Below are 27922 nucleotides of genomic sequence, written 5' to 3'. Positions count from 1 at the left end.
TAATAGATGTATTTTGAAAAAGTTGCTAGTAAAATTAATTTCTCAAATTCAAATGTTTTCGTTTTTTTATAAATTTATTTATTTTTGGCTGCATTGGGTCTTCGTTGCTGCATTCAGGCTTTCTCTAGTTGCTGCGAGCGGGGGCTACTCTTCGTTGCGGTGCACAGGCTCCTCATTGCGGTGGCTTCTCTTGTTGTGGAGCATGGGCTCTAGGCGCGTGGGCTTCAGTAGTTGTGGCTCACGAGCTTAGTTGCTCCACGGCATGTGGTATCTTCCCGGACCAGGGCTTGAACCCGTGTCCCCTGCATTGGCAGGCAGATTCTTAACCACTGCACCACCAGGGAAGTCTAAATGTTTTCTCACTATTATAAAATTATGAAGTTCCTCTCTCATCTCCAGGTGGAAAGTCAGAAGACTTCAAGAGTATTGTCCTTCCTGATACTGGTGGTCTGTAGCCAGATAATTCTGATTTACCCTGACAGGATTTTCTAAGAGTTCCACGTCTCTTTGATCAAATCCCAAGGAGATAAGTTTTTCATTTTCTTGAAAAAAAGGCAAAAAATTTGTAACCAGTGGTATTTACCATCATGGAGACCAAGAGCCCTAACAATCCTCAGGAAAGACCCACACCCTCTACTAATGGGAGGGTTTCAGAGGAAGACAATCATTTGTTGATTAAAGCTACTAAAGAAGATGACATTGAGCTGGTCCAGCAATTGCTAAAAAAAGGGGCTGATGTCAATTTCCAGGACGAAGAATGGGGCTGGTCACCTTTGCATAATGCAGTACAAAGTGGCAACGAGGACATTGTGGATCTTCTGCTTAACTATGGTGCTGAGCCTTGTCTGCGGAAGAGGAATGGGGCCACTCCCTTCATAGTTGCTGGCATCACTGGAAATGTGAAGGTGCTCAAACTTTTACTTCCGAAAGTAGCAGATGTCAACGAGTGCGATGTTCATGGCTTCACAGCTTTCATGGAAGCCTCTGCGTATGGTAGAGTCGAAGCCTTAAGGTTCCTGTATAACAATGGAGCCAAGGTGAATTTGCATCGAAAGACAAAGCAGGATCAAGAGAAGATTAGGAAAGGAGGGGCCACTGCTCTCATGGATGCTGCTGAAGAAGGGCATGTAGATGTCGTGAGGATCCTCCTTCACGAGATGGGGGCAGATGTCAATGCCCGAGACAATATGGGTAGAAATGCTTTGACCTATGCTCTTCTGCACTCTGACAATGAGAAGGTGAAGGCCATTACTCGCCTTCTGCTGGACTGTAAGGTTGATGTCAGTGTGAGGGGGGAAGGAAAGAAGACGCCCCTGATCCTGGCAGTGGAAAAGAAGAACCTGGGTTTGGTACAGATGCTTCTGGAACAAAAACATATAGAGATCAATGACACAGACAATGAGGGCAAAACAGCACTGCATCTTGCTGTTGAACTCAAGCTGAAGGAAATTGCCCAGTTGCTGTGCCACAAAGGAGCCAGAACAGATTGTGGAGACCTTCTTGCCATAGCAAGGCGCAATTATGACCATGACCTTGCAAAGTTTCTTCGCCAGCATGGAGCCGTAGAAGATTTTCACGCTCCTGCTCAAGACTGGAAGCCACAGAGCTCACGCTGGGGGGAAGCCCTGAAACATCTCCACGGGATATACCGCCCTATGATTGGCAAACTTAAGATCTTTATTGATGAAGAATATAAAATTGCTGACACTTCTGAAGGGGGCATCTACCTGGGGTTCTATGAAGACCAAGAGGTAGCTGTGAAGCTATTCTATGAAGGGAGCACACATGGACAAAATGAAGTCTCCTCGTTGCAGAGCAACCGAATCAACAGTAATGTGGTGACATTCTATGGCAGTGAGAACTACAAGGGCTCTCTGTATGTGTGCCTCGCCCTGTGTGAACACACACTGGAGGAGCACTTGGCCAACCACAGAGGGGAGGCTGTGCGAAATAAGGAAGATGAGTTTGCTCGAAATGTCCTCTCATCTCTATTTAAGGCTGTTGAGGAACTACACCTGTCTGGATACACTCACCAGGATCTGCAGCCACAAAACATGTTAATAGGTAAGTCCCCAGTGTTCTCTTAGAAACGTAGGGCCTTTTGTTACGAGGGGAAAGGATTTTCATGGCAGAACAGGGAAGAACTAGAGTCAGTGTGGATTGTTCAGTTTGAGGATTAATGTAACAAATCGATGGTGACAGTGCAACCTCTCCTGCTACCAGGTATAACCCGTATTCCACGTGGAGGTCGAGGATGCCAATGGAATAGCAGGCTAACCTTATATTGCCCTTGGCAAATACAGATTTGTAGATCTTGGATGGAGCCAGCTCCAGAAGTTTGAATTCTTAGAGTAGTCTGCAAGTCAGGAAACCTAGAAAGTGTGTTCCTTCAGAGAAGGTGGCAGTTACAGTGAAACTTAATGGCAAAGCTGAGGTTAAAATTGGGATCCAGGTTAAGATGTGACACGGTGAAACATACTGCAAGCAGACCGAACAAGTCAGTGTCCACTGCTGCAAACCCAAACCAAAATAAACTAAAGCAACATTCAAGGATACAAGCAGAGCTGAGGGCTTTGCTGGTGGCGCAGTGGTTAAGAATCCGCCTGCCAGTGCAGGGGACATGGGTTCGAGCCCTGGTCCGGGAAGATCCCACATGCCGCAGAACAACTAATCCTGTGCGCCACAGCTACTGAGCCTGCGAGCCACAACTACTGAGCCCGTGAGCCACAACTACGCACCTAGAGCCCATGCTCCACAACAAGAGAAGCCACCACAATGAGAAGCCTGCACATGGCAACGAAGAGTAGCCCCTGCTCGCCGCAACTAGAGAAAACCTGCACAGCAACGAAGACCCAACACAGCCAAAGAAACAAACAAACAAAAAAACGAAGCAGAGTAGGGAACAAACGTATGGACCCCAAGGGGGGGAAGTGGGGGGGCAGCAAGATGCATTGGGAGACTGGGATTGACATATATACACTAATTTGTATAAAATAGATAACTAATAAGAACCTGCTGTATGAAAAATAAATAAATAAAATAAAATTCAAAACTTCCCCCCCCGCCAAAAAAAAAACCAAGCAGAGCTGAGTGTAAAGTCCCAGGGGGCAAGGTGGGACAGTAAAAAGAGCCTTGGCTTCAGCCATATTTAAGGAGCCTTGCAGCCTTGTCCCACCACTTTGTAGCTTTGTAACCTCAAGCAAGTCGCTTAATTCTGTGAGCATTGGTTTCCTCACTTGAGACTGATAATACCTCCCTCATAAGGTTGTTATGAGGTCTAAGTGCAGTATGTCAAATGGACAAGTCATCTGTACATTGTAAGTGCCCAACAAAGGCCAGGTGCTTGTCTAGAGGGCTAAGCAGAAGCAGATACCTAACCTACAGACATGCACTGACATTTAAGCTTGGTGTAAGGGACCAGGGCAAAAAGAAGATGTGGGTACTGAGAGTCAGAGAACGGTACTTAAGGTCCTGGAAGAGAGAAATAGGTAGACGTAAGATCTGGTTTTAGTGTGAGGACAGGTGTTTGTGACACTCCTTCCTGGTTTTAAGCAACTTCGCTGGGGAGACTGACAAGGGCCAGAAATATGTGCAACTCTACCCAGTAAGGAAGTCTTTGAGGTTCAGCCAAAGGTGAGGTCCTTCCCAAGTTTACCTGCTGATCTTGATGCAAAAGGATCACATATCACGTTCTAAAGAAAAATAAGTTGTGACTACCTATTCTTTGAAATTTCTAGCACCACTTCTTCCATTCTTAAGCTTGAACAGTAAAGAACTGATTATATTTCTGCCTCAAGGTGGCGAACCTAGCACATACTGCAGACTCTTCCCTGTATTAAATCCCTCCAATGATGGGAAAAGATTTTTAAATGAATTCATAACTGAGATCAACATTAAAAAAAGAATTCCTAGAGGACAAAATCCTTGAAGAATCATGGAGAGACTAAACATAGATAGGATGGGATTGAAGAATAATACAGGAGTCCAGGACAAATGCAGGAAGCCACAGATAAACATTACTTATGAACGTAGGAACAGTGTAGAAAAGTGCCACTCCAAAGTGATGGAAGCCAGAAGCAGGAGAGGACCAAGGACCAGCTAGCAGGCAGATTGCTGCGACAGTCGACACTAGGAAGATCAAACCCTGGGCTTCCCCTCTTCCCCAGGGACCAAGCATCTATGACAGACCTTTCTTCTACAGACAGGGGGACTGCTTGAGACACTGGGTTATTGGTGATATCAAGAGAAACAAAGAGCAGTTAAACATGCAAGATTTCTGCCAAAGCAGCTACTAAGTGGCATGTCCTGCTTACCCCCGAGCTTCACTGAATAAAATGCAAAGCAGAAGCTCTGACGACTGCCTCCATTCCTCCACTCTGTTGGGTGGCATTAACAGAAACAACTCACAGGACATCAGAGAGTCTCGACTGCAAAGTAAGGCTTACAGTCGAAAATCACTTAGGATATGCAAGAGGTGCCAATACCATGAAAGAGAGGCATGAAACAGAAGAATTTACACCCAAAGAAACATAGCTAACCAAATGTGTACGTTTCCATGACTGTTAAAAGAAATTGTCACAAATCTGGTGGCTTAAAACAACAGGAATTTAATCTCCCACAGTTCTGGAGGCCAGAAGTATGAAACCAGTTCCACTGGCACCAAATCAGGTTCCAGCAGGGCCAAATTCCCTCTCTACACTGTAGTGCAGAAACTGGGCATAAGCATTAAAACTTTTTATAGCACTTTAACAATATCTGTTGAAACTGAAAATAAAAAATTGGGGCGTGTAAAAAACAAATCAAATGTTAGAAGAGATGTGAGGTATTCCATTAGGTACTTTCAAATGTCAGTAGCAGAAAACTCGACTCCAAGTGGCTTAAATAAGTGAAGGGAATTTATCACTTCAAATAATCGAAAGTGGTCTGTGGTTTATGATCTGCACCCCATCTGCCCCTTCACCCTCATCACAAGCAACTTTCTGACTCTGTCCCTCCTCCCCAAGTGCACACTTGGGCCTTCCTTCTGCCAGAGTGGACTTCTCCACGCATTCCTAGCTGGAATCCTCTCTTCCCTCTGTTCCCCATTCCACTCACCTACCCAAATTCTACTTTCTGATCTTTTCTGTCTAGGCGTCTCTTGCATTTTTTTTTTTTTTTTTTTTTTGGCCGCACCATGCAGCATGTGAGATCTTATTTCCTCAACTAGATTGATCCCATGCCCCCTGCAGTGGAAGTTTGGAGTCCTAACCACTGAACCAGCAGGGGATTCCCTAGGTGTCTCTTCCTTAAAGAAAACTTCTCCACCCTCCCCACACCCCCACCCCAGCCATGTAGCTCTTCTCGTGATCCACTTTTAGGGCATCCTGCACTTTTGGCTAGCATTTTCAAAATGGCAATTCATTTAATGTTTATCCTCCTCTAGTATCGGTCCCCTTGCCCAGAGACTCTAAACTCTGTAGGGCTAGGACTGTGTTCTCCTTCCTCGCCATCATTTTTTTCCCCTCACTAAACACTTGTTGAATGATTTAGTGGGTTCCTTTTTGTTAGGCTCTGAGTTTCCTCACAACTGTGATGTCTAAGTTCATAATGAAAGGAGTTTGAGAAGCACACAGTTGTACTGGCCATCATCCTGTGTGGGGTTACCCAGCCTTCCTCTCAGACTCTTTGAAGCCACCTCTTCGAGGACAAATTACTGCCTCACCCACCTTTCATTTTGTTCCTGACCTCTCTCATCCATGCATCCCTCTTTCTGAGGACTTAGTGGCTTCCTTTAAGGGAGGAAGATTCTGAAGGGGGCAAGGAGGCAGTGACTCATTACCAGCACATGGTTTATTCGTGGTAACAGATTACAACGTCTTAGTGGGCAGTGACCAGCGGGCTTGATTTGGTGGAATGCTATGCTTAAGGTGGTCTTGGATTCGGATCCTTATTGTTTAGTTGTTCTTTAGCTATAGGATGAAACCTTAACTCCGGCCAGCAGCTTCTTTACAGATCTGTGCTCTTTGACCCCAGGAGTTGCATGACTGGGGAGCTGGTTATACTTATCCTCATGCTTCCCCACCCCTTGGCTTGGAACAAATAAAATGTAAGTCCTGCTCTTGGCAGATACCTGAGAGATCAAACGACACAGTGCACGTGACAGTGTTTTGAGAAGCAAACAGCAAAGCAGATGTGAGCTTATCATTGTCTTCCTCAGAGATGATAGGTTGTACATTGTGTTACAGACTTATTTAAATTAATTACAGCATGTGGAGAATGAGGATTTTCAATGCATCTCTACAAACCATCCCTTAGATTACAAGAATGGCGCTTACCTGGCAGATTTCGATAAAAGCATCAAGTGGACCGGAGATCCACAGGAAATCAAGAGAGATCTAAAGGTAATTTCTACAAACAATTTACTTTTCTATCTTTCTGCTTCCTTCTTTGTTCATTACTTTACTCCCTGTGGCCAGTTAGAGGATGTTCCTATTTCAACCAGAAGGAAAGACATTGCACGGCATTTCCCTGGTACTCACTGCCTTCACTCCCTTGCAGACAGCCAAGTGGGTGTGGGGTTGACCATCGCCGTGGCCCCTTTCTCTATGTCTTTAGATCTCTCTCTGACCCCACAGGCTGAATAGTAAATACACTGAACACGCCACAGTTCTTCCAGAATTACCGCCAGGAGATTTTCTCCAAAATAATTCCACAATTCCTGTAGGAGGTATTTTCTGCCTAAAGACAAAGTAAATGAGATTTCTTTTCCCACTCTATTCAAACACGTGTGCCAAACTCCTAGGAGGGCCAGCGACTAAGGCCCTCTCAAGCACAGCGGAGGGATGGGATCGATCCGCACCTCAAAAGAGACTAAACTTGGCCCCAAAGATTAAGATCCTGAAAGAACTGTTTCTCCAGAGAGGAGACAGAACAGAGACGTAGCCTCTGCAGACCACGGCTCCCAGATAGATTCTGAGCTTGTCAGCGCAGCTCTCGCCTGGAGTTTTCCAGGGCGCTGAACTTCCAACCCAATAGACGAGAACTCTCCATCCATGCCTGGCCTTTCTGGTTCAGCGGCTCCAGATTTTAGCTCCTTCACTGACTGGTGTCCTTCCCAGTGCAGTTTCTATGCTGGCCTCCTTCCTGGTCCTTCCTCCCTTGCTGTGCCCTGACTCCTGGGGCCTTCCCTCTATTCTGCGGGACCTGGTCTGGCTCCTTTATCTGTGGCCTGACATAGGCCCGACCCAAAGTCCCAGTTCCCACCTAGACTCTGAGCATCCCCCTTGTTTAAAACCTTCTCCCTTTCCCCTGTTTATCTAAATTCTATCTGTACTTGGAGGTCTAGCTCAAATTCCTCTTCCTCTAAGCAGTCTGCCCTGACAACTCTGGCCTGGGATTATCTTTTGTTCCTTATAAACCTAAACCTATAAACTATACTACCTTGAAGGGGTAGTATCCTAGACTATACTACCTTGAAGAGTTCTCTGTGCACAAGCCCATGCCTTCTCTCCCTGACCAGGCTGTGGAATCCCCTCGAGATTCTACGCGTTTTCCATTTGCTCATAGCCTGTGCCACACCCTCCAAAGTTCCCCAAATAGAGCGAAAATTCATAAGTGCTTTTGGCTTGATTTATGGCTTTTGTGTAGGCCCTGGGACTGCTGGTCCTGTACGTGGTAAACCAGGGAGACATTTCTTTTGAGAGGCTGAAGGATCTAAGACATGGAGAGTTGATTCAACTTTCTCCAGATGAGGAAACTCGGGACCTCATTCATCACCTGTTCTCCCCTGGGGACAATGTGAAGGACCATCTGAGTGGCCTGCTGGGTCATCCCTTCTTTTGGAGTTGGGCGAGGTAAGGAAAACTGAGTGTATATTACAGGCCTCCAGGACAGAGACAGTGAGTGTATTAGTCAGGGCTCTTTATATATGTACAAAATAAGGAAATGCCTCATGCAATATTGGGGCTGAGAAGTTCCACTATTTGCCATCTTCAAGCTGGTGACCCAGGAAAGCCAATGGTGTAATTTAATCTGAATCCAAAGGTCTGGGAACCAGGGGAGCTGAAGATGGAGATTCCAGTAAGGGTCTGAAAGCCTGAGAACTGGGACAGCTGAGGGCAAGAGAAGAGCCATGTCCCAGCTGAAGCAACCAGGCAGAGAGGGGCGAATTTCCCCTTTCGTTCTAGGCAGGCCCTCCATAGATTCGATGATGCCCACTCACATTGGGGAGGGCCATCTGCTTTACTGAGTCCACTGGTTCAAATGCTAATCTCCTCGGAAACATCCTCACAGACACACCCAGAATAATATTTAACCTGGGCCCTGTGTGGTCAGTGACATTAACACATAAAATTAACCATCATGGTGAGGTGGGCAGGAGTCAGGCTGGGAGTCAGCAGACCCAGGCTTTTCTCTCAGCTTGGCATTTCCTGGCTGGGTGTCATTGGAGCAGTGACTGAACTTCTCTGGATCTGGTTTTCTCCATTGAAGAATAGAAAAAGGATGAGGGAAAACAGAGAGAGAGAGAGAGCTCTCCCCTTATGCAGATTTTAGAGACATGCTTTTACTACTCCTATCAAAAGTCAAAATCTAATAGTTCTGTAAAGATTAGATGGAATTAGGATGGAACAACCGTGATGATTCTGTCATTCTCAGCCGCTACAGGACCCTTAGGGATGTGGGAAATGAATCTGACATCAAAACGAGAAATGCTAAGGGCAAGATCCTCCAGCTTCTGCAACCTGGAACATCTGAACTTTCCACAAGTTTTGCCCAGTGGACAACTAAGGTGCGAACAACTCCTATGGTCTGGGAGTTATTCCAGGAATAAGAATCTGTGTCATGTGTTATGTTGGTTTTCCTAACTGTTTTATACTACGGGCCTGGCCCAACCAAGTGGTGAGAAAGGGGATTTTCCTCTCCCTCCTCCCATCCCAGGTCCCCTCTGCCCTTTTGAGTCTCTGCTCCAGGCCAGGCCCTCCTGAGAGACTCATCCAGGCTCCTCTTTAGGATGGCCTTGTCACAGCCCAAGAGCCTTTTTCTTTTCTGTGACTCTTTCTCTCAAGCCTTGTTTTCTGAGCGAGGTCTGACTAATAATTCTATTTCCACTGTGACAAGAGCAGCTGATGAAATAGAGTTTAGCCCAAAGGAGGGACTCCCCCATGGGGCATTTCCGTCCAGGGAGACTGGCTCCCTCTGCTGTCAGTGAACAGCCCTGCCTGAGCATCCGTGTACATAGACACACTTATTTTCTGTATGAGAGAACAGAAAATGAAAAAAAAAAAAAAGAAAAGAAAAAAAGATGATCTTTCAAATTCCTCCTCTTCCAGAGAAGGTCCACTCAATATAGTGGAACATAAAAATTAATCACCATTTCAGTCTAGTCAGTACTACCAGAACTTTCGTGATTATTAATGAGCAGACATCTATCAAGTACCAGTATGTGTTAGGCCCATGCAAGGTCAGAGATATACAAAACAGAGTACAGCATCCATGTGGGGCGGAGAGACCCACAGAATGATGGCTGTGGGATACATGCTGGGTACCCCAGAGACATGGGCAAAGCATTATGGGAAAATCCATAGCTCTCAAGTCTTTGAGTGAGACCAGCAGCTTCTGTATCTTAAGAGTTGAAGAGTTCTTTCAAACCTCTTCATTTCTGCGTCTCATTTTTCTTTCCTTCCCTTGCTTGCCTCTAGACCACATATCACACTCATAATTGCTGGCTTAACGTCTCTCTTTCTTGCTACACAGTAAGTTCCACGAGGGCAGAGACCATCCGCTGTCTTGTCTGTCATTGTATTCTTGGCATGGAGTAGGTGTGCCATGACTCTTTGCTAAATGAATGTCTATAAAAGTTCAGCTAAAAATTAAACTTGTAGAAACAAAGACATTTGAAACCAGAGCAGATGATAGTAATAGCTAACGATCACGTAGTGCTAACTACATGGCAGCTGTAGTTCTCAGGACTTTCCATGAGTAACCACAGTTAATCTTTACAACAGCCTCTGAGGCAATTAGCTCCATCTTGCAGGTGGGTAAACTGAGGCACAGACAAGTGATTTGTTTCAAAGGCACAGAATCAGTAAAGGGTGCAGCAGGATTTGAAGCTGGGCACTCTGGCTTAAAGGCCATGTGCTAACCTGTAGCTGATAGAGATTGTCATTTTCTTTTTCTTTTTAATGTCTGAGACAGAGAAACAGTACTACAGGCAATAGAAAGGAGAAATCCAACCTCAAGACTGAAGTGCTAGTAAAAGTGGTTGCAAAAGTAGAAATAAGAGAAGTATAGAGCACAAAGCACAGAAGAAGCAGGTGATGAAAGCTATTGTTTCCCTTCTTTTCTCACTCTCCACTCAGTGTTAAATGGAGCATTATTTTCAGACCATATAGGAAAGTCATTCTCTTGAAGGTTAATTATCTGGCCTTTACTTTCTGTTTGAAAGCAGAAGCAAGGTTTGAGAAAATGCAGTGGTGTTGGGTAAATTGTCAATCAAAGCCCAAAGGTCCAGAGGCACAAGAAGGAAGGACAGAATTGAAATGAAGAGGAAAGTACAAATAAGGTGCTAAATATCACTAGAGAGATAAAGGTTATGGAGGTAATGGAACGTTATCAGTCATCAGATGTGATGATACAGGTGGGTTCTAAGGTGCAAAAATGTAATTTTAAAAAGTGTGTCCAGGGGCTTCCCTGGTGGCGCAGTGGTTGAGAGTCCGCCTGCCGATGCAGGGGACACGGGTTCGTGCCCCGGTCTGGGAGGATCCCACATGCCGCGGAGCGGCTGGGCCCGTGAGCCATGGCCGCTGAGCCTGCGCGTCTGGAGCCTGTGCTCCGCAACAGGCGAGGCCACAACAGTGAGAGGCCCGTGTACCACAAAAAAAATAAATAATTAAAAAAAAAAAAGTGTTTCCAGAGAACAAGATACAACAACGAGGAACCTGGGAGACAAGGGGGTTGGAGAAAATGGGGCTGAACCCAAAGACGCAAGACTCTATCATCCAGAGAAAGGAGCCTCAGTTCTATTTATAAACATGAAAAATTATGGTAGAACTACTTTTTTTATCCTCAGATAATTTACATAAGATTTTATTCTGATTGTACTACAAATGACAAAAGGATACCCAATCTACTGTAATAGAAGGTACAGAATTGAAAAGCGAATAGGAAAATAGAGATACAGAAAAAAAGATAATACAAATGAGACCAAATATTAAATGTGCCAATTCCCCTAGAGAAACATTTAAAACTGACTAAAAATAAAAATATAAAAACGTATTTAATCAACAAGGTCCTACTGCATAGCACAGGGAACTATATTCAATACCCTCTAATAAACCATAATGGAAAAGAATGTGTAAAAGAATATGTATATATATGTATAACTGAATCACTTTGCTGTACCAGAAATTACAACATTGTAAATCAACTACATTTCAATAAAAAAATGGGAAATAAAAAAAAAAAGGCCACGCGCTAAAGCGGCTCACTGCACAATGTTATGATGCCATCAAGTCCACCAAATCATTTAATTGCCAAGGAAGTTGAGGCTCAGAGGTGGAACCCCAAATACTCAGGGCTGGAAAGCCAGAGGTTGGCAGAGCTGGAAAGAGAATTCTGTTCTTTTGTCTCCCAGTTCATTGGTTCTTTCCCTTAAATTTCATTGACATATGTTGAATTTTGATTGACTTCAAGTCTTATCTTTTCATTTTCAGCTTTGTTGTCCTGTTGATTTTGGTGACTTGCCCATTTTCCTGGGCGTGCAACCAGTTTTCCAGTGTGGACTCCACCTTCTTCACATGGCTGCCTCTTCTCGTACACATACATGCTCAGCATTTCTCACATGTGCTCCACACATAGTACCCCCAGGCAGGCTTCTAGTCACCAGTTACTCTTCCTAAGGGACCCTCTGGCTTCATGGTTGTTGCATCTTATTCTCTTACTCCAGACTCTTTCTACCTATCAGAGCCATCTACAAGAGGAAGGCATTATTATTATTATTATTATTATTTTATTTTTTTGCGGTATGCGGGCCTCTCACTGTTGTGGCCTCTCCCATTGCGGAGCACAGGCTCCGGATGCGCAGGCTCAGTGGCCATGGCTCACGGGTCCAGCCGCTCCGCGGCATGTGGGATCCTCTCGGACCGGGGCACAAACCCGTGTCCCCTGCACCGGCAGGCGGACTCTCAACCACTGCGCCACCAGGGAAGCCCAGGAAGGCATTATTAATATGACAGCAGCTGCCCTGGGACACCTAGGGACAAGGAGAAACATGTAACCTTTGGAAACATAATTACAAACAAAACAAAACAAAGAACAACCACACTCACTATGGCAATGGCTGCAACGCCTGGTTTCAGTCAGGACAACCCTCTTGAAGGAGGAGATGTAATCAAGTATGAAATTGGAAGGGTGGCCACAAGGACAGTGCTACTGTAGAGTATAGTGAGCAAATTTCCTCGTATAGTAGCCAACGATTTCCTAAACCATGTTTTAATGTAGTTAATTTCTATGAAAACAATTCTCTTGGAAAATAGATACACGAATTTAAAGTTATTTATAATTCCACGTCCAAACACAACTACAGTTAGTGTTGTGGTGTACGGTGCTTACGTCCATTCTTTTCTTTGTATTAATTTGCTTTATCAATTAGTAGAAATTTTGACATATATTCAGATTTGTACTCTGCCTTTTTGTACTAACATTCAGGATTTATTTTGTGTTGCCACCACATTCTTGTGTAATGTTTTTTTAGATTGACAAATTTGTGATGGAAAAAATGAATGAGTTTTATAAAAAAGGCAACGTTTATCAGGACACCGTGGGTGACCTGCTGAAGTTCATCCGGAATTTGGGAGAGCACATCAATGAAAAAAAGAATCGAGAGTAAGTCATGTATGAGAAGTCATGTTTGAGATGAGAATAATTGAAAAATTCCAGTTCTAAATTTATATCTGCTAATTTGATAGAAAGAAGAATATTTATTTTGATGAAAGTCATTCCTCCTTCTGTGTGGAAAAGGGCCATCACAAGGGTCTTACAGTCAACAGTGGACATGCCCTGCAGGTTCTCCTCTTCCTTTTCATTTTTTGCTGAGCCCCCTTTAACAGTAGGCTAGCGATTCTTGTGTGAAGAAACACAGGGGACTGCGTGGCTGGGTAAAGCGAATGTAGCATTGGAAGAGTAGCCCCGTGTTAATCCAATTAGCTTTCGCTACCAAAATTCTTAGCTGTAAACTCACAAAAAACTTGCAGTTTTGAGGGCTTTTTTGGATTTCAGCATTGTAGATAAGGGATTGTGGGATAGTATTATGTTCATTTTATGGATAATAAAACTGAGGTTCATAAAACTTAAGTTGCCAAAGTTTAGTCCATTAGTTGAAGAGTCAGGAGATGAATCTTGCTCTGTCAGATTCCAAAGTCCTCATTTATTCTGCTATAGAAACCAGGGGAGCAAAAAAGGTTTCCAGGGCCATATGCTATAAAGGGGGGATGCAGAGTTTGGGGCAAGCATGTCAAAATATTTATGTTTCATTTCAGGATGAAGTCAAAAATTGGAGCACCTTCCCAGTATTTTCAGGAGAAATTTCCCGATCTGGTCATGTATGTCTATAGGAAACTACAGAACACAGAATACACAAAGCATTTTCCAAAAACTCACAGCTAAATAAGCCTAGGTGTGATGGAGGTGGTGGTGGTGAGCAGGCTGGCCAGCCCTAGTGCCTTTTGAATTCAGGGAAGTATTCTTTTGCTGTGTAATCCTGGGCGAGTCACAACTCTCTGGGCCTCTTGACATTTTTTTTTTTTTTTGGCCGCACCACGTGGCATGTGGGATCTTAGTTCCCCCACCAGGGACTGAAGCCATGCCCCCTGTAGTGGAAGCACGGAGTCCTAACCACTGGACCACCAGGGAATTCCCTGAGCCTTTTGACTAACCTGGTTGCTTGTGAGCAATGAATTGGATAGCTGATGTGTCAGTTCCTGGTGCCGTGCTCAGCATTCTCCACGTTTATAACAAAAAAAAGCATATGCTCAAACTACTCTAGTCCTTTTTAAGGGTAAAGCTTAGTGGCAGGAGCTGGGAGAGCATCCTGCTAAGATTCCTCTTGTCAACTGCACCAAAGGAGTGAGTTCCTAAACCTCTAATGTTTTATGTTTTACATCAATTATCTCATGTAATTCTCCCAACAACCTTGCAAGATAAGATTAATATCCCCTTTTAGGAACTGAAGAGCCTGAGAGACTCAGGGAAATTGAACTACTTGCCCCAGATTATACAACTTGCACAGAGCGCAGTATAAATGGACGTGGTGTTATTGTTACCTCTCACTCGGCACCTTAGAACTTAATTACTAGCTCAGAGCTCTTCTACATGAGACCCAAAAGGTCAAATGGGCTCTGGGTGGCTCATTCATTCATTCAATATTTGTTGAGCACTAACTAGTATAAGTCTAAGCACCAACTGTATGAAATGCATTCCTTCTAGAATCACCTGTGTTGGTTTTCTATTATGTCAAGGCTGTATTTCTCAACTGTAGGCAATCTTGCCCTTCAGGGGCCATTGGGCAGTTAAAATGTCTGTCAAAGCTGAGGGTGGGGGGTTGTACTGGCATCTAGTAGATAGAGGTCAAGGATGCTGCTGAACATTCTATGATATGCACAGGATAGCACCCCCGAAACACAGAATTATCTGGAAGAACAGAATTATCAGTGACACTGAGGTTGAGAACTTCTGCCTTAGCGGGCTGTGCTACCTTTGAACTGGCTGGGAGCCCAGGACTGTGGACTGTGTGGCTCACCTCACAGAGGACTGACTTGAGTGTGATGTCTTGCTTTTCGATCTGCAGTGAGACAGTTCCAGTGTCACCCCCTCAGGAAGTCCTCTGAATGCCCTCACTTTCCACACCCCTGTCTGAGTGTCCTCTCTGGCTTCCTAGCACCCATGGCCACACAAGAGCATGTTTCTCTCCACCCAGAGCATGATTCTTCCCCACTGGAATGATATATATATCATTGGCTCCTTAGGGCCCATGATAGATATATTTTTTGATGTGTATCGTACAGCCTAGCAAAATGTCTGCCACATGGTAATGACCAATAAATATTCATTGAAAAATGAATGATCCCTCTTCATACGTGAGTAATAATGCTAGGACATATTTTGATGGTGTTTTATAAGTTATAAATTACACCTGCATATTTTACTTCTTTTCGTTTTCAAAATAATCCTGTAAGATAAGTGTTGTGATCCTCATTTTGCAGATGAGGAAACTAAGGTTAGAGACGTGTTGATTTACTCTAATGCATAGGAAGTGTCACTGTCTGAATTTGAAAAGATTTTCTGGCATGAAGTCTGATATTCTTTCCATTTATCGTCACTGTGGTGGTGAAGATGAAGCTTTGTAATGAGAGGAGCTGTGAGAAAAAACAGTGTCTTAGGTTCTTTCTGAAAAGGAGATGGTCTTGACTTCCCTGGTGGTCCCGTGGTTAAGGCTCTGCACTTCCAGCGCAGGGGGTGCGGGTTCGATCCCTGGTTGGGGACTAAGATACCATATGCCACAGGGCATGGCCAAAAATAAATAAATAAATAGAATTTAAAAAGGAGGTGGTCTAAGAAGGGTGCCACTGCATGAAATTAACAAGTACTGGAAGAAAAAAACTTAAGACTTCTCTTTAAGGTTTTAGGAGCAGCAAGGTTGCTTTAAGTTTTAAAAGTAAGATTTGTTTTTCTGACTTGTAGTGAGTACTTGGATATGACAATCAAATGCCCATTTGTAAAGCATATTCAATAAAACTTTGAATTACCTGAATGTCTGATTTTCTCTGAGTGACATTTCTACTTTAGAGAGTAGTGATATCTACAATAGAAAATGCTCAGTGATTAATTCCTGGGTAAGTTTTAAGAAAGGCATCCTGCTCTTTAAAAATGGGAAAAGGAGCCTGATTTCAGCCCTCCATTAATTCGGGAACAATACACACCTTGGGGGTCCTTGTAGAAAAAGAAGGGTCTGATCATTGTACTCTCTAATCCTCTAAGCGTTTCTGTGGACATACTGCAAATATTTCTTATTCAGTTGCCATTATCACAAACATTTAATTGAGCTTGTAGTTCATGTTAGGTACTGTGTTAGGCAAAGTGATTCTGTGCTTGGGCTTGTCAAGCAGAAGCGCCGGTTACACAGAGACGAGGGGAGCTTGCCTGCCTAGAATGCACTGAACAAGCAACACAGGAGAGGAAAATTATGGTAAGAATAATAGTTACCACCTCTTGAGCACCTACCGCTTTCCAGAGCCTAATGCTTTTATATGTGACATCCCATAACATGACAGTGCCATAAGATGTAATTATTTCCATTTTACAGAAGAGGCAACTAACGCTCAGAAAGGATTGCTAAGTCGCCCAAGTTCGTATGGGTAGTAAGTGGAAGAGCCAGGGTGCAAACCCAGGTCTGCAAGTCCAAAGGGTGTGGCTTTTCTGGAGCGCCAAAGATGGGGAGTTCAGGTAGGCTGGATGGTCTTTGTGAGAATGTGTATCGGGGCTTTCATCCATTCCTTCCTATTAAAGCCTAGGAGGTCAAGGTTACCCATGGCCTTCATAGCAACCAAATCCAATGGTCCTTCGCTGTCTTCATCAACCTCACACCACAGTTGATTCAGCTGACTACCCTTTGGCTCTTGCACCTGTCTTCTTTAGCACCTGCAGCACCACACTTATTGCTTCTCCTCCCCAGTGGTTGCTCCTCCACAGTGTCCTTTGCCAGCTGCTTCTCTGCTTAACCCCTAAACCTTGAGTGCCCCCGAGTTAATCCTCAAGCAATTCACTTTTCCTCTTTTCTCCGTGGATGAACTTTTCAAGTGCCGTGACAAGTATCGTCATAAATAGACAGATGATATCCATGTTCTGAAATTTATCCACATAATTGCCTACGAATTATCAGTCTTGTTTGCTTCTTTTTTTCCCATACGCCCTACATCCAATCTATTAATAAGTCCAGTTGGTTCTCTCACCAAAATAAATTCTAAATCTGTTCACAACCTTCTGTGTCTGCTACGCTCAAGCTACTGTCATTTCTCATTTGGACTGAAGCAGGAGCCTTGAGCTTTCATCCTCATGCCCCATCTTTTCTCCACAAAGTGATGTTGAAAAAATAGTCCATGGTGAGAAACTGAAATGAGCTCTTCCCCCGGTCCCTCTTTCAGCCTTGCACATGGCCAGACCCCCACTAGCTCAGTGTGAGTGAGGAAAGATGGTGACCAGTGAGATGAGTTGGGCCCTGATTATGCGGTGCTTTTGAAGCTAGGCACCAGACCCTCTAGGGACATTCATCAAGTGACATGGGATGGACACAGAAGTATGTGTACAATCCACAGATCAAAGTTACCCTCCATCGAAGGCCCCTTGCCTTCTATGGTCCCTAGCTGACAGCGATGTTCCCAATACATATCAATGTATTGAAGGAGGGAGGTGAGTACAATGGGCGATTTGTTACAACATTTTACTCAGTGGGATCTCCGGAATCTTAACGTTCCCTGGTTTCCTTTCTCCTTTGGCTAGTTGAGCTGAGAATCAAGTTGTCAAATCAACCCTAGATGGAAATCTTATTCATTCATTCTTTCAACAGATATTTATTTTGTGCCTACTAAGTGCCAGGTACCATCTAGGTGTTTGGGATACATCCACAAACAGAACAAAAATCCCCGCCCTCAAGGAGCTTATACTCTAGCAGAGGAGAGAGACAATATACAATAAGCATAATAAATACATCCTCTAGTGAGAATGAAAGTTATAAGCATTACAGGAAAAAAGGAAAGGAGGACGTAGGGAGAGCTAAGACAGGGGTGGATGAGTGGGCATTGGGCCATCAGCCTTCAATGAGGAGGTCAGAACTGCCCAGAGACTTGAGGTGAACGGAGGTCCATGTGAATACATGGATGAGGAGCCTTCCATGTATTCAGCAGCGTGAACAGCCAGTGCAAAGCCTTGAACTGGGAATGTGTCCACTATGTCTGAGGAACTGCAGGGAGGCCAATCTGGCTGCAATGAGGGAGCAAGAGAGAAGCAGAAGATGAGGTCAGAAAGGCAATGGCGCCAGGTCTCTAGGACCTGGAAAGGCATTTTAGGGGCGCTGGATTTCACACTGAGATGGGAGCCATTGGTGGTGGTGGTGGGGAGGGTCAGCGAGCAGAGGAGTGACATGAACTAACGGATGTTTTAAAAAGCTCACCCTGGCTGCTGGGAGCAGAGAACAAGAGCAGCAGTGAGGAGACTGATTCAGAGGTGATTTCAATAGCCAGGCGAGAAATGATGGTGGCTTAGGCCAGGTGATAACAGTGAAGGTGGTGCTACCTTTGATTCTGAACATATTGTGGGCAATGTGGCCGTCATTAACTCTCTCATGTCTGGCTGCAGTGAGACAAACAGCCCCGCCCATCAGACTCCTGCTCGTTGCTCTTGGTTCCGATTTTTCAGCCTAAGATTTCGCCGCAACACAGCCTGAGCCAACCGTACATCTAAGGCTATGAAGGCAGCCCGTATTTGTACCTTACTGTAGGACTGACAGGCACGGGATGCTGTGCAACCTAGCTGCCCAGGTTTCTCCCCACACACACCCGCCGGCTTACCTCCTTCTGGGGACTGAACGAAACTGATGAACTCCTGACAGAGAATGTAATGGAAACACAAGTTGGTTTTACAGAAGAAAGGTAACCGGTATTTTTCCAACCAGGTCAATAATCCTTTGTACTTTGCAATCTAGAGTCCAAACAAACAAGGAACAGAAAAGAGAAATGGAACTGAATCGCTAAGAAATGCAGCTCAGCAAGGGCAATAAATAACCTCATGCTTGTAGTATTTGGCCCAGAGGAGAGGTGTGTTGATTAAAAATAGTATCTAAGGGAGGCGGAGACTGGGGTTGAGGTTCTCAAAGGACTGATTGGTAGGAAAGGAAAGGCTTGTTTTCTCATCAGAAAAATCTTTCTTATTCCTGGGTGAGGTTGTTTAAGAAAAGTTCAAAGTAAAGAAAAAAAATCTAAGTTTTGCTTGAGAGAAGAGAAGCAGGAGAGATTTTGGTCTGTTGTGTCAAGTCATAACTCTACTCAACTTGCTTCTTTGTAAGCACACTTACAATTTCTCACAAGCTCTCAACCCATATCACCAGCACAACGTGTACAAAAACACACAAACACACATAACATCATTTAGAATACGGGACGGATCCCTGAAGGATCTAACTACCAGAGAAAGGAAATAAAATAAAATTTTAAGTCTTGGGGCTCTCATAAGAAAACCAAATATAAGAATCAAGTGGAGTGTCTTTCTCAGCTCTCCAGATCCCAGAGAAAAATAAAACCTTGTTGTGAGCATGGCTGAGTGAGCTTTCTGATGCCACATGTCACAGGTAGGGCATGAGGAAGCCATTGGTGAGTCCAAGGTCTACAGAGTGGAAAAGGAGAACAGGAAGGGGGGAAAAGGAGACGAGAGAGACAGTGAACAAGGACAAGGAAAAAACATATAAAGAGAAAAAAAGATGGGAGAAAGATAGGTCTCATGGTCAAGCAGTCACTAGGAACTGTCGAGTGTCATCTTGACTTGAGCTACGCCTCACAATGCAGATAATTGCTGTGCGGCCCATGGGCTGCACTGCCTATCTCACACCCATGGCAAGCATTGCCGATCAATTCTCAGACTCCTTCTGGCTTAGGTGTGGCCTCAGAGTTCTTCTCAACACAGTCCTCCAAGCATCTCCTACCCAACGACCACAGTGGACATGAGAGTTTAATCACTTTTGCTAACCATGGACTACAATATAGAGGAAAGAACTCACCAGCAGTTGCTTGCCCAAGTGGTAAAAATGCAAAAAGCAGAAATGTCTACCTGCCTTGATGCTGTTTGTCCTACTTACCTGCTTTATAGTTTCTTCCACAGTCACCCTCAGGAGATCCTATCCCTCTCCCTGTCCGAATCCACACATCAAATTCAGCTGCCTCTTCCCCCACCCCAAACCATACACCATTCAAGAATCATACTCACCAAGTCATGGGGTATTTCTGGCCACAAGCTCCACTATGAATTTTCAAGAGTGTAAAATGGTGTCTGACCAAAGACCTGCAAAAGAAACCTAAGAAACAGCCAAAGGGGTCTAGAGTTTCTCTTCATGAAAATGTCACAGTCCATCTGCAGCCACAGGCAAAGAGAGGTTCCATTGCTTTCCTATATCAAGGGACATTAATTCCTAACTTCATTGCACTGAATCAACTTGCTTTGTGCAAAACAACCAAGAAAGATTAAACTGCAAGATTCATTTACCTTTTGGCTCCATCCTGCCCCGACCTGGGAGTTATCTTGCCTGTGTGCAAAGGCCAAAGCTCACGACATTAAAAGGTATTTATTTTGTGTATTGCATTATTCATTTCTACAGGACTTAGAGAGAGCAAAGGCTTATAGCCTTTTCATAAAGAGAAATACCTTTGGATTTGCCTAAATTCTTTAACTGGAGAAAGTAGAGAGAACAGAGGATGTGAGGATTAAAGGTACAAATAACTTAGGGGGGCGTTAAGAGTGTCCAAAATTGATAGAAAATTCTAGGCTACTGTCCTCTTTTGTCAAGGAGAAGGGTCTGTGACCTAGGCGGTTTTGAGACTAATGTGAAAGGGCTTCTATGTTTACAGGTAGCTATGCTTAGCAGTCTCACTGTAGGCATCAAAATATCTCAAAGTGCCCCCAAAGTATTTGTGATAAACAAATTTGTGATAAAGCCCAGAGGGGCTAAAGTGAACTCTCAGCACATCACGTCATTCTGACCATCTCCCCGAGACCGGCAGCCCCAAACCTTTGTCAGTCTGCGGCCCCCTCCTTCTCTTCCCTTTGTCCTTGGCTGTATCGATGGAAGGTGATGGTGTTGCCTGCACTTCACAAATATCGGTCTATGAAGGAGACTCAATCCTTAGTGACCCCTCCCTGCTCTGCACTCGGTGTTGGACAAGACACGCCCTGCCTGGCGTGTGAAGTTACCTTTATGGGATGTGCGGTGGGACTGTGAGATCGTGAGATTTTGTGGGAGTAGTGCGTGGGAGCATTTTCACCATGTGACATTTGTGCCATTCAGGGCCGGAGGCTGATGTGGAAAACACGCCAGGCCTGGAGCCACAGGACCTGGTCACTCTAGGACTGCCCCAGATTTGCCAAGTGACCTTAGGCAAGTCATTTAACTTCTGAGACCCATCTGTAAGGAGGGAGTGATGTTGACCTGACAGGGTGATTATGGACATTAAATGGTAGAAATTTGTAAATTGACAGCAACACTCAACATGAAATACCACTTTCTTCCTAAATAGACCACAGCGACCTAAATGGCCAGGACATTCTCAGGATTCTACTTCCCACATTACGTTCGCCATTTCTATAACATTATTGCGGGCCGCATAATTAAGTTGACAAACTGATTAGCTAAAATGCCTTAAGGTTACTTCTGAAACCTTTCATTAAGACAGTGGCAGATGCTAGAGTATGAGTGCGGATCACCCCCAAACACCTGCTCTTCGAGGCCTTTTCCTCCTTCCCTTTTTTACCATGTCGCTGGTACCACCATCCACCCAGGCACCCACGCCTGCTACCCTGATCCCTCTCTTCTTGTTACCACTTCTCTCTGACATTCAGAGTGATAGGTCCTGTGTTTCGCTTTGTGAAAAATCTCTCCTATTTATCCATCCTCTTCATCGTTTTGCCTTTAGACTCTCATCGCTTCTCACCTAGACTCTTGAAACAATCTCCTGACTAGTTTCCCTGTCTCCACTGTGGCCCCCTGACAGCGCTAGCCATGGCCAGACTTCTGCAGAAATAATTTTCCTAGATGAAAGTCTGATCATGTCACTCCTTTACCTAAACCTCTGATGATGTTTTGTTTTTGTTTTTGTTTTTTTTGTGGTATGCGGGCCTCTCACTGTTCTGGCCTCTCCCGTTGCGGAGCACAGGCTCCGGACACGCAGGCTCAGCGGCCATGGCTCACCGGCCCAGCCGCTCCACGGCATGTGGGATCCTCCCAGACCTGGGCACGAACCCGTGTCCCCTGCATCGGCAGGCAGACTCTCAACCACTGCGCCACCAGGGAAGCCCTCTGATGATGTTTTATTGCCCTCAGAATGATGTCCAAACTCCTAAGCTCGGCCTACGTACTCTCGGAGGCCTGGCTGTGCAGCCTCATCTCTTGCTATGTCTGCCTCTCACAACTTTTTCTTCAGCCTTAGAGGTTCCCCCAAGGTGCCACAGGACTGTATTCGTGGTGCCTTTACTTACTCTGTCCTGTCCCTAAGGCCTCTGCTTCTCTTGATACTCAACCCCCCAGTCTTTTCCTCTTGCTTCTTCATCCACCCTTCCCTCCCCATATTCGTCCCCAGACAATTGTCAGATAACTAGTCTTTCCAGGCTTGGCTTGTGTGACCTCTTCACTGGCACCTTTCTGACTCTTCCAGGTAGGAGTGGCCTCTTCCTCCAATGTACCCCACTGCCTCCTAGAGACTTCAGTCATGTCACTCACAACCCTTTGCGCACTGACCTTAAACACTGATCTCTCACGTTAGACTGGAATTCCTTGAAGACACAGATGGTATCATTAATATCTGTGTCCCCAGGACTAAGCTCAGCGTCTAAAACAAAGTGGCCACCCAATAGGTGTTTGTGGAATAATAGTGTTCTTTCCTAGTTTTGTGAAATTTCACCTTTTAACAGGCAGCATCCATGGAAAAAGGTGCACTGAGATGAGCAACTATTTATAAGGCACCAGCACGCAGATGTAACCAAATATTTAAACCAAAAAAGAAGCAGGATTAGTGTAGGTTTGGTTTGAAGAATATTTTGATATTTGAGGTTTGTTTTAGTTGCATAGATTGAGAAGATATATAAATTTGGTTTCAGTTAACAACTCAGCAATTGCTATCTGCCAAACACTGGGTGAAGGGAGTAGAGCAGAATGAATAATCCATTGTCCTTCTGGAGGAATTCACAACTTCACAATCCAGTGGGGCAGATACACACATATAACACATGAAAGTTGCAAAGTGCCAAGGGGCACAGAGGCAGGGAGAAATAAGTTCCTATTGGGAGGACCTAGGAACTCCTTAAGCAGAGCAGGATTTAACTAGAGATCTGAAAAATGGTTAAGAGTTTGGTGAGTGAAACTATGGAAACTAAGAACACAGCCAAGGAGAAGCATAGAGGTGGGGAGAATGCCAGGTGTGCTTTGCAAGGGTAGAGCGGCCATCACTGCAGCACTGGGTACCAGCAAAGGGTGTGATGAAAGATAACTGTGTACAGGCAAAGGCGATCAAGGAGGCTGGGGATTTAGGATTTCATTATATCAGTAACTGGAACTCCTGGAGATTTTAGAGGATTTTCTACTTCATATTTATTTGCTCAAATTGAAATAGTTTTGATTTGGTAAGAAGTTTATTTTTTAAAAAATGCTGGAGAGGGTGTGGAGAAAAGGGAACCCTCTTGCACTGTTGGTTGGAATGTAAATTGATATAGCCATTATGAGGAACAGTATGGAGGTTCCTTAAAAAACTAAAAATAGAATTACCATATAACACAGCAATCCCACTACTGGGCATATACTCAGAGGGAACCATAATTCAAAAAGACACATGTACCCCATGTTCATTGTAGCACTATTTACAATAGCCAGGTCATGGAAGCAACCTAAATGCCCATTGACAGACAAATGCATAAAATAGATGTGGTACATATATACAATGGAATATTACTCAGCCATAAAAAGGAATGCAATTTTGGGTCATTTGTAGAGACGTGGATGAATCTAGAGACTGTCATACAGAGTGAAGTAAGTCAGAAATAGAAAAAAATATATCATATAGTAACGCATATATATGGAACCTAGAAAAATGGTACAGATGAACCTGTTTGCAGGGCAGAAATAGAGACACAGATGTAGAGAACAAACGTATAGACACCAAGGGGGAAAAGTTGGCTGGGGGTGGTGGTGGTGGTGGTGGGATGAATTGGGATATTGCGATTGACATATATAGACTATTATGTATAAAATGGATAACTAATAAGAACCTGCTGTATAAAAAATAAATAATGTAAAATTTAAAAAAAAAAAAGATACTCAGCTCAGTAAGAGTCACTCTTCAGCTGTTGATGAAACATTTGGATTTAAGTCTGAGAATGCTTACTGGGAGAGAAAGAAATGTGTTGAAAAAATCAGCAAAGGTTTCATCCTCTAGCAGAATTATAAGATTTGTAGAACCAATCATCTCTATATGGGGAGAAAAAAATCTCTCATAAGCAGGATTGCATTTAGGATGGGAATATTAAGCAATAGAACAGATCATTTTACAAGGGTTAATCTCAGCATGACGATGGCTTTTAGGGTCATCTAACTCAATTTCTCCCCTCTCCAGGACCCTCGTCTGCCACATCGCTCTGCTTAAACACTCCCAGCTGTGGGGAGCTCCCCGCCTCACAGGACTGCCCATTCCATTTATGCAGAGAGAAAATAGTTTCATAAGATCTTTCCTACCGTGAACTGCCTTCCTTTACCTTCTTTCCGTTTGTTGAAACTCTGCCCTCTGAAGCTTGATTGAATTCATCTAAGTCCTCTTTTAATGGACAGAGATCCCATATTTAAAAAGTCATTACAACCTTCTGCTTACCTTCACCCCCTCTGGCTAGTCACTAAGCATTTCTTCAGTAATTCATCACATGGCCTCCTTTCCGTCTGGTTCTCTTCTCCTTGGCTAGAGGGGCACCCACAACTCAAGCATTCCACATCCTTCTCAGGGAGGAGCATAAGACAACGATTACCCATGTTCTATGTTATATTAGCATGGTCGGAAACGGGGTTAGCTTTTCTCACGTTACACTATTAACTCCACCATCTTTAATATATGCAGTCACTTTTCAGAAACCAAGTCAAATTTCATCTTGTAGGTTTGGGTCCAACATTAAAGCCCCAAAAGAGGTTTTTTGAATATATCGGTAATGGAACATATTTATTATTTCTCTCAAGCTTGATCATTGTGCTGCCCAAGTTAATCTCAGGAAATAAGTGTTGACTGTCTCAAAGTCAAGCATAGAGACCACAGGTAGACTAGCTGGTCTCTCTAAGTTTACTCTAATTCACTGTATCTGCTTTTTAGTGTATAATGTCAACCCTTGAATAGTAATTTAATTGTTCTATCAATGGCCCAGCATTTTCCCATCATACCTAAAGTGTATAATGAAAGACTTACAGGGCTTCCATGGTGGCACAGTGGTTAAGAATCTGCCTGTCAATGCAGGGGACATGGGTTTGAGCCCTGGTCCGGGAAGATGCCACATGCCGTGGAACAACTAAGCCTGTGCACCACAACTGCTGAGCCTGTGCTCTAGAGCCTGTGAGCCACAACTACTGAGCCTGCGTGCCACAACTACTGAAGCCCGTGCGCCTAGAGCCCGTGCTCTGCAACAAGACAAACCACTGTATTGAGAAGCCCACACACTGCAACAAAGAGTAGCCCGTGCTCGCCACAACTAGAGAAAGCCTGCACAGCAACAAAGACCCAACACAGCCCAAAATAAATAAATAAATTTATTTAAAAAACCCCAAAACACTTATAAAATGAGAAACCTAAATATTATACACTAGTCCTATCTCTCAGTCCAGCTAAATGTCTGGTGAGAAGAGTATGTGCCACTCCTCTAGGGTGAAGTTGTAATAACAAAAGAAAACTAAACAATCCCTTTCATTATTTTTCCTAATGACACTTTGGTGGTTATTGTCTTCTTATAATAGAAACAGAAATAGAAACCCAGACAATCAAACACTATTACAACAGAACTGATGCCAGTTCCTGCCCTCTGCTCCATAGATGTCTTTTTTTGTCGGTACCTAGTGTTGTAAACATTTATGTGTTTTTTTCTGTCTTCCTCCTCAGCCTTCTGCTCATCTTTTTATGAGAATTCCCTGATTCTTTTTTTTTAACATCTTTATTGGAGTATAGTTGCTTTACAATGATGTGTCAGTTTCTGCTTCATAACAAAGCGAATCAGTTATACATGTACATATGTCCCCATATCTCTTTCCTCTTGCATCTCCCTCCCTCCCACCCTCCCTATTCCACCCTTCTAGGTGGTCACAAAACACCAAGCTGATCTCCCTGTGCTATGCGGCTGCTTCCCGCTAGCTATCTATTTTACATTTGGTAGTGTATATATGTCCATGCCACTTTGTCCCAGCTTACCCTTCCCCCTGCCCATATTCTCAAGTCTGTTCTCTAGTAGGTCTGCATCTTTATTCCCGTCTTGCCCCTAGGTTCTTCATGACCATATTTTTTCCTTTTTTTTTTTTAGATTCTATATATATGTGTTAGCATATGGTATTTGTTTTTCTCTTTCTTACTGACTTCACTCTGTATGACAGTCTCTAGATCCAACCACGTCTCAACAAATGACCCAGTTTCATTTCTTTTCATCGCTGAGTAATATTCCATTGTATATATGTACCAAAACTTCTTTATCCATTTGTCTGTCAATGGGCATTTAGGTTGCTTTCATGACCTGGCTATTGTAAATAGTGCTGCAATGAATATTGGGGTGCATGTGTCTTTTTGAGTTATGGTTTTCTCTGGGTATATACCCAGTAGTGGGATTGCTGGATCATATGGTAATTCTATTTTTAGTTTTTTAAGGAACCTCCATACTGTTCTCCATAGTGGCTGTATCAATTTACATTCCCACCAACAGTGCAAGAGGGTTCTGTTTTCTTAACAGCCTCTCCAGCATTTATTGTTTGTAGATTTTTTGATGATGGCCATTCTGACTGGTGTGAGATGATATCTCATTGTAGTTTTCATTTGCATTTCTCTAATGATTAATGATGTTGAGCATTCTTTCATGTGCTTGTTGGCAATCTTTATATCTTCTTTGGAGAAATGTCTATTTAGGTCTTCTGCCCATTTTTGGATTGGTTTGTTTGCTTTTTTGATATTGAGCTGCATGAGCTGCTTGTAAATTTTGGAGATTAATTCTTTGTCAGTTGCTTCATTTGCAAATATTTTCTCCCATTCTGAGGGTTGTCTTTTCATCTTGTATATGGTTTCCTTTGTTGTGCAAAAGATTTCAAGTTTCATTAGGTCCCATTTGTTTGTTTTTGTTTGTATTTCCATTTCTCCAGGAGGTGGGTCAAAAAGCGTCTTGCTGTGATTTATGTCACAGAGTGTTTTGCCTATGTTTTTCTCTAAGAGTTTGATAGTGTCTGGCCTTACATTTAGGTCTTTAATCCATTTTGAGTTTATTTTTGTATACGGTGTTAGGGAGTGCTCCAATTTCATTCTTTTTCATGTAGCTATCCAGCTTCCCCAGCACCACTTATTGAACAGGCTGTCTTTTCTCCGCTGTATACTCTTGCCTCCTTTATCAAAGATAAGGTGACCATATGTGCGTGGGTTTATCTCTGGGCTTTCTATCCTGTTCCATCGAACTATATTTCTGTTTTTGTGCCAGTACCATACTGTCTTGATTATTGTAGCTTTGTAGTATAGTCTGAAATCAGGGAGCCTGATTCCTCCAGCTCCGTTTTTCGTTCTCAAGATTGCTTTGGCTATTTGGAGTCTTTTGCGTTTCCATACAAATTGTGAAATTTTTTGTTCTAGTTTTGTGAAAAATGCCAGTGGTAGTTTGACAGGGATTGCATTGAATCTGTAGATTGTTTTGGGTAGTAATTTTCACAATGTTGATTCTTCCAATCCAAGAACATGGTATATCTCTGCATCTATTTGTATCATCTTTAATTTTCTGCATACAGGTCTTTTGTCTCCTTAGGTAGGTTTATTCCTAGATATTTTATTCTTTTTGTTGCAATGGTAAATGGGAGTGTTTTCTTAATTTCACTTTCAGATTTTTCGTCATTAGTGTATAGGAATGTAAGAGATTTCTGTGCATTAATTTTGTA

The 27922-nt window shown here is 43.6% G+C and overlaps 1 protein-coding gene and 1 long non-coding RNA gene across 4 annotated transcripts in view; one reads left to right on the top strand and one right to left on the bottom strand.

Annotated features, from left to right (window-relative positions):
- LOC137219779 (uncharacterized) overlaps nt 1-27922 on the bottom strand; it is a 152184-nt gene that overhangs the window by 23199 nt on the left and 101063 nt on the right. Inside the window, exons 7-9 of the long non-coding RNA XR_010941242.1 lie at nt 20281-20320; nt 20005-20184; nt 18597-18726 (exon numbers count right to left, since the gene is read on the bottom strand). This is a non-coding gene — a long non-coding RNA (uncharacterized lncRNA). The remainder of the gene's footprint in view (nt 1-18596; nt 18727-20004; nt 20185-20280; nt 20321-27922) is intronic.
- Nucleotides 588-15784, top strand: RNASEL (ribonuclease L). 3 transcript variants are annotated; one of them, XM_067728838.1, is made up of 7 exons: nt 588-2064; nt 6295-6380; nt 7627-7832; nt 8635-8767; nt 12731-12861; nt 12945-13041; nt 13515-15784. In XM_067728838.1, exons 1-7 carry the CDS (start codon nt 588-590, stop codon nt 13587-13589), a joined length of 2205 nt encoding a protein of 734 aa, XP_067584939.1. In that variant the 3' UTR covers nt 13590-15784. The 3 variants fall into 3 exon arrangements, with proteins under 3 accessions (XP_067584939.1, XP_067584940.1, XP_067584941.1); XM_067728839.1 differs by lacking the exon at nt 12945-13041; XM_067728840.1 differs by lacking the exons at nt 7627-7832; nt 8635-8767.

The sequence above is a fragment of the Pseudorca crassidens genome, chromosome 2 (assembly GCF_039906515.1).
Source record: "Pseudorca crassidens isolate mPseCra1 chromosome 2, mPseCra1.hap1, whole genome shotgun sequence".
In the NCBI taxonomy this organism is placed as follows: Eukaryota; Metazoa; Chordata; class Mammalia; order Artiodactyla; family Delphinidae; genus Pseudorca; species Pseudorca crassidens.
This window is presented reverse-complemented; position numbering and strand designations above follow the sequence as displayed.

Excerpts from the sequence above, each read along its gene's own strand:
- RNASEL (XM_067728838.1), top strand. The coding sequence starts at position 588 with ATGGAGACCAAGAGCCCTAACAATCCTCAGGAAAGACCCACACCCTCT. Across the intron at positions 6,381-7,626 it reads AAATCAAGAGAGATCTAAAG|GCCCTGGGACTGCTGGTCCT; the intron begins GTAATTTCTACA and ends GCTTTTGTGTAG. Across the intron at positions 13,042-13,514 it reads ACAGTGGACATGCCCTGCAG|GATGAAGTCAAAAATTGGAG; the intron begins GTTCTCCTCTTC and ends GTTTCATTTCAG.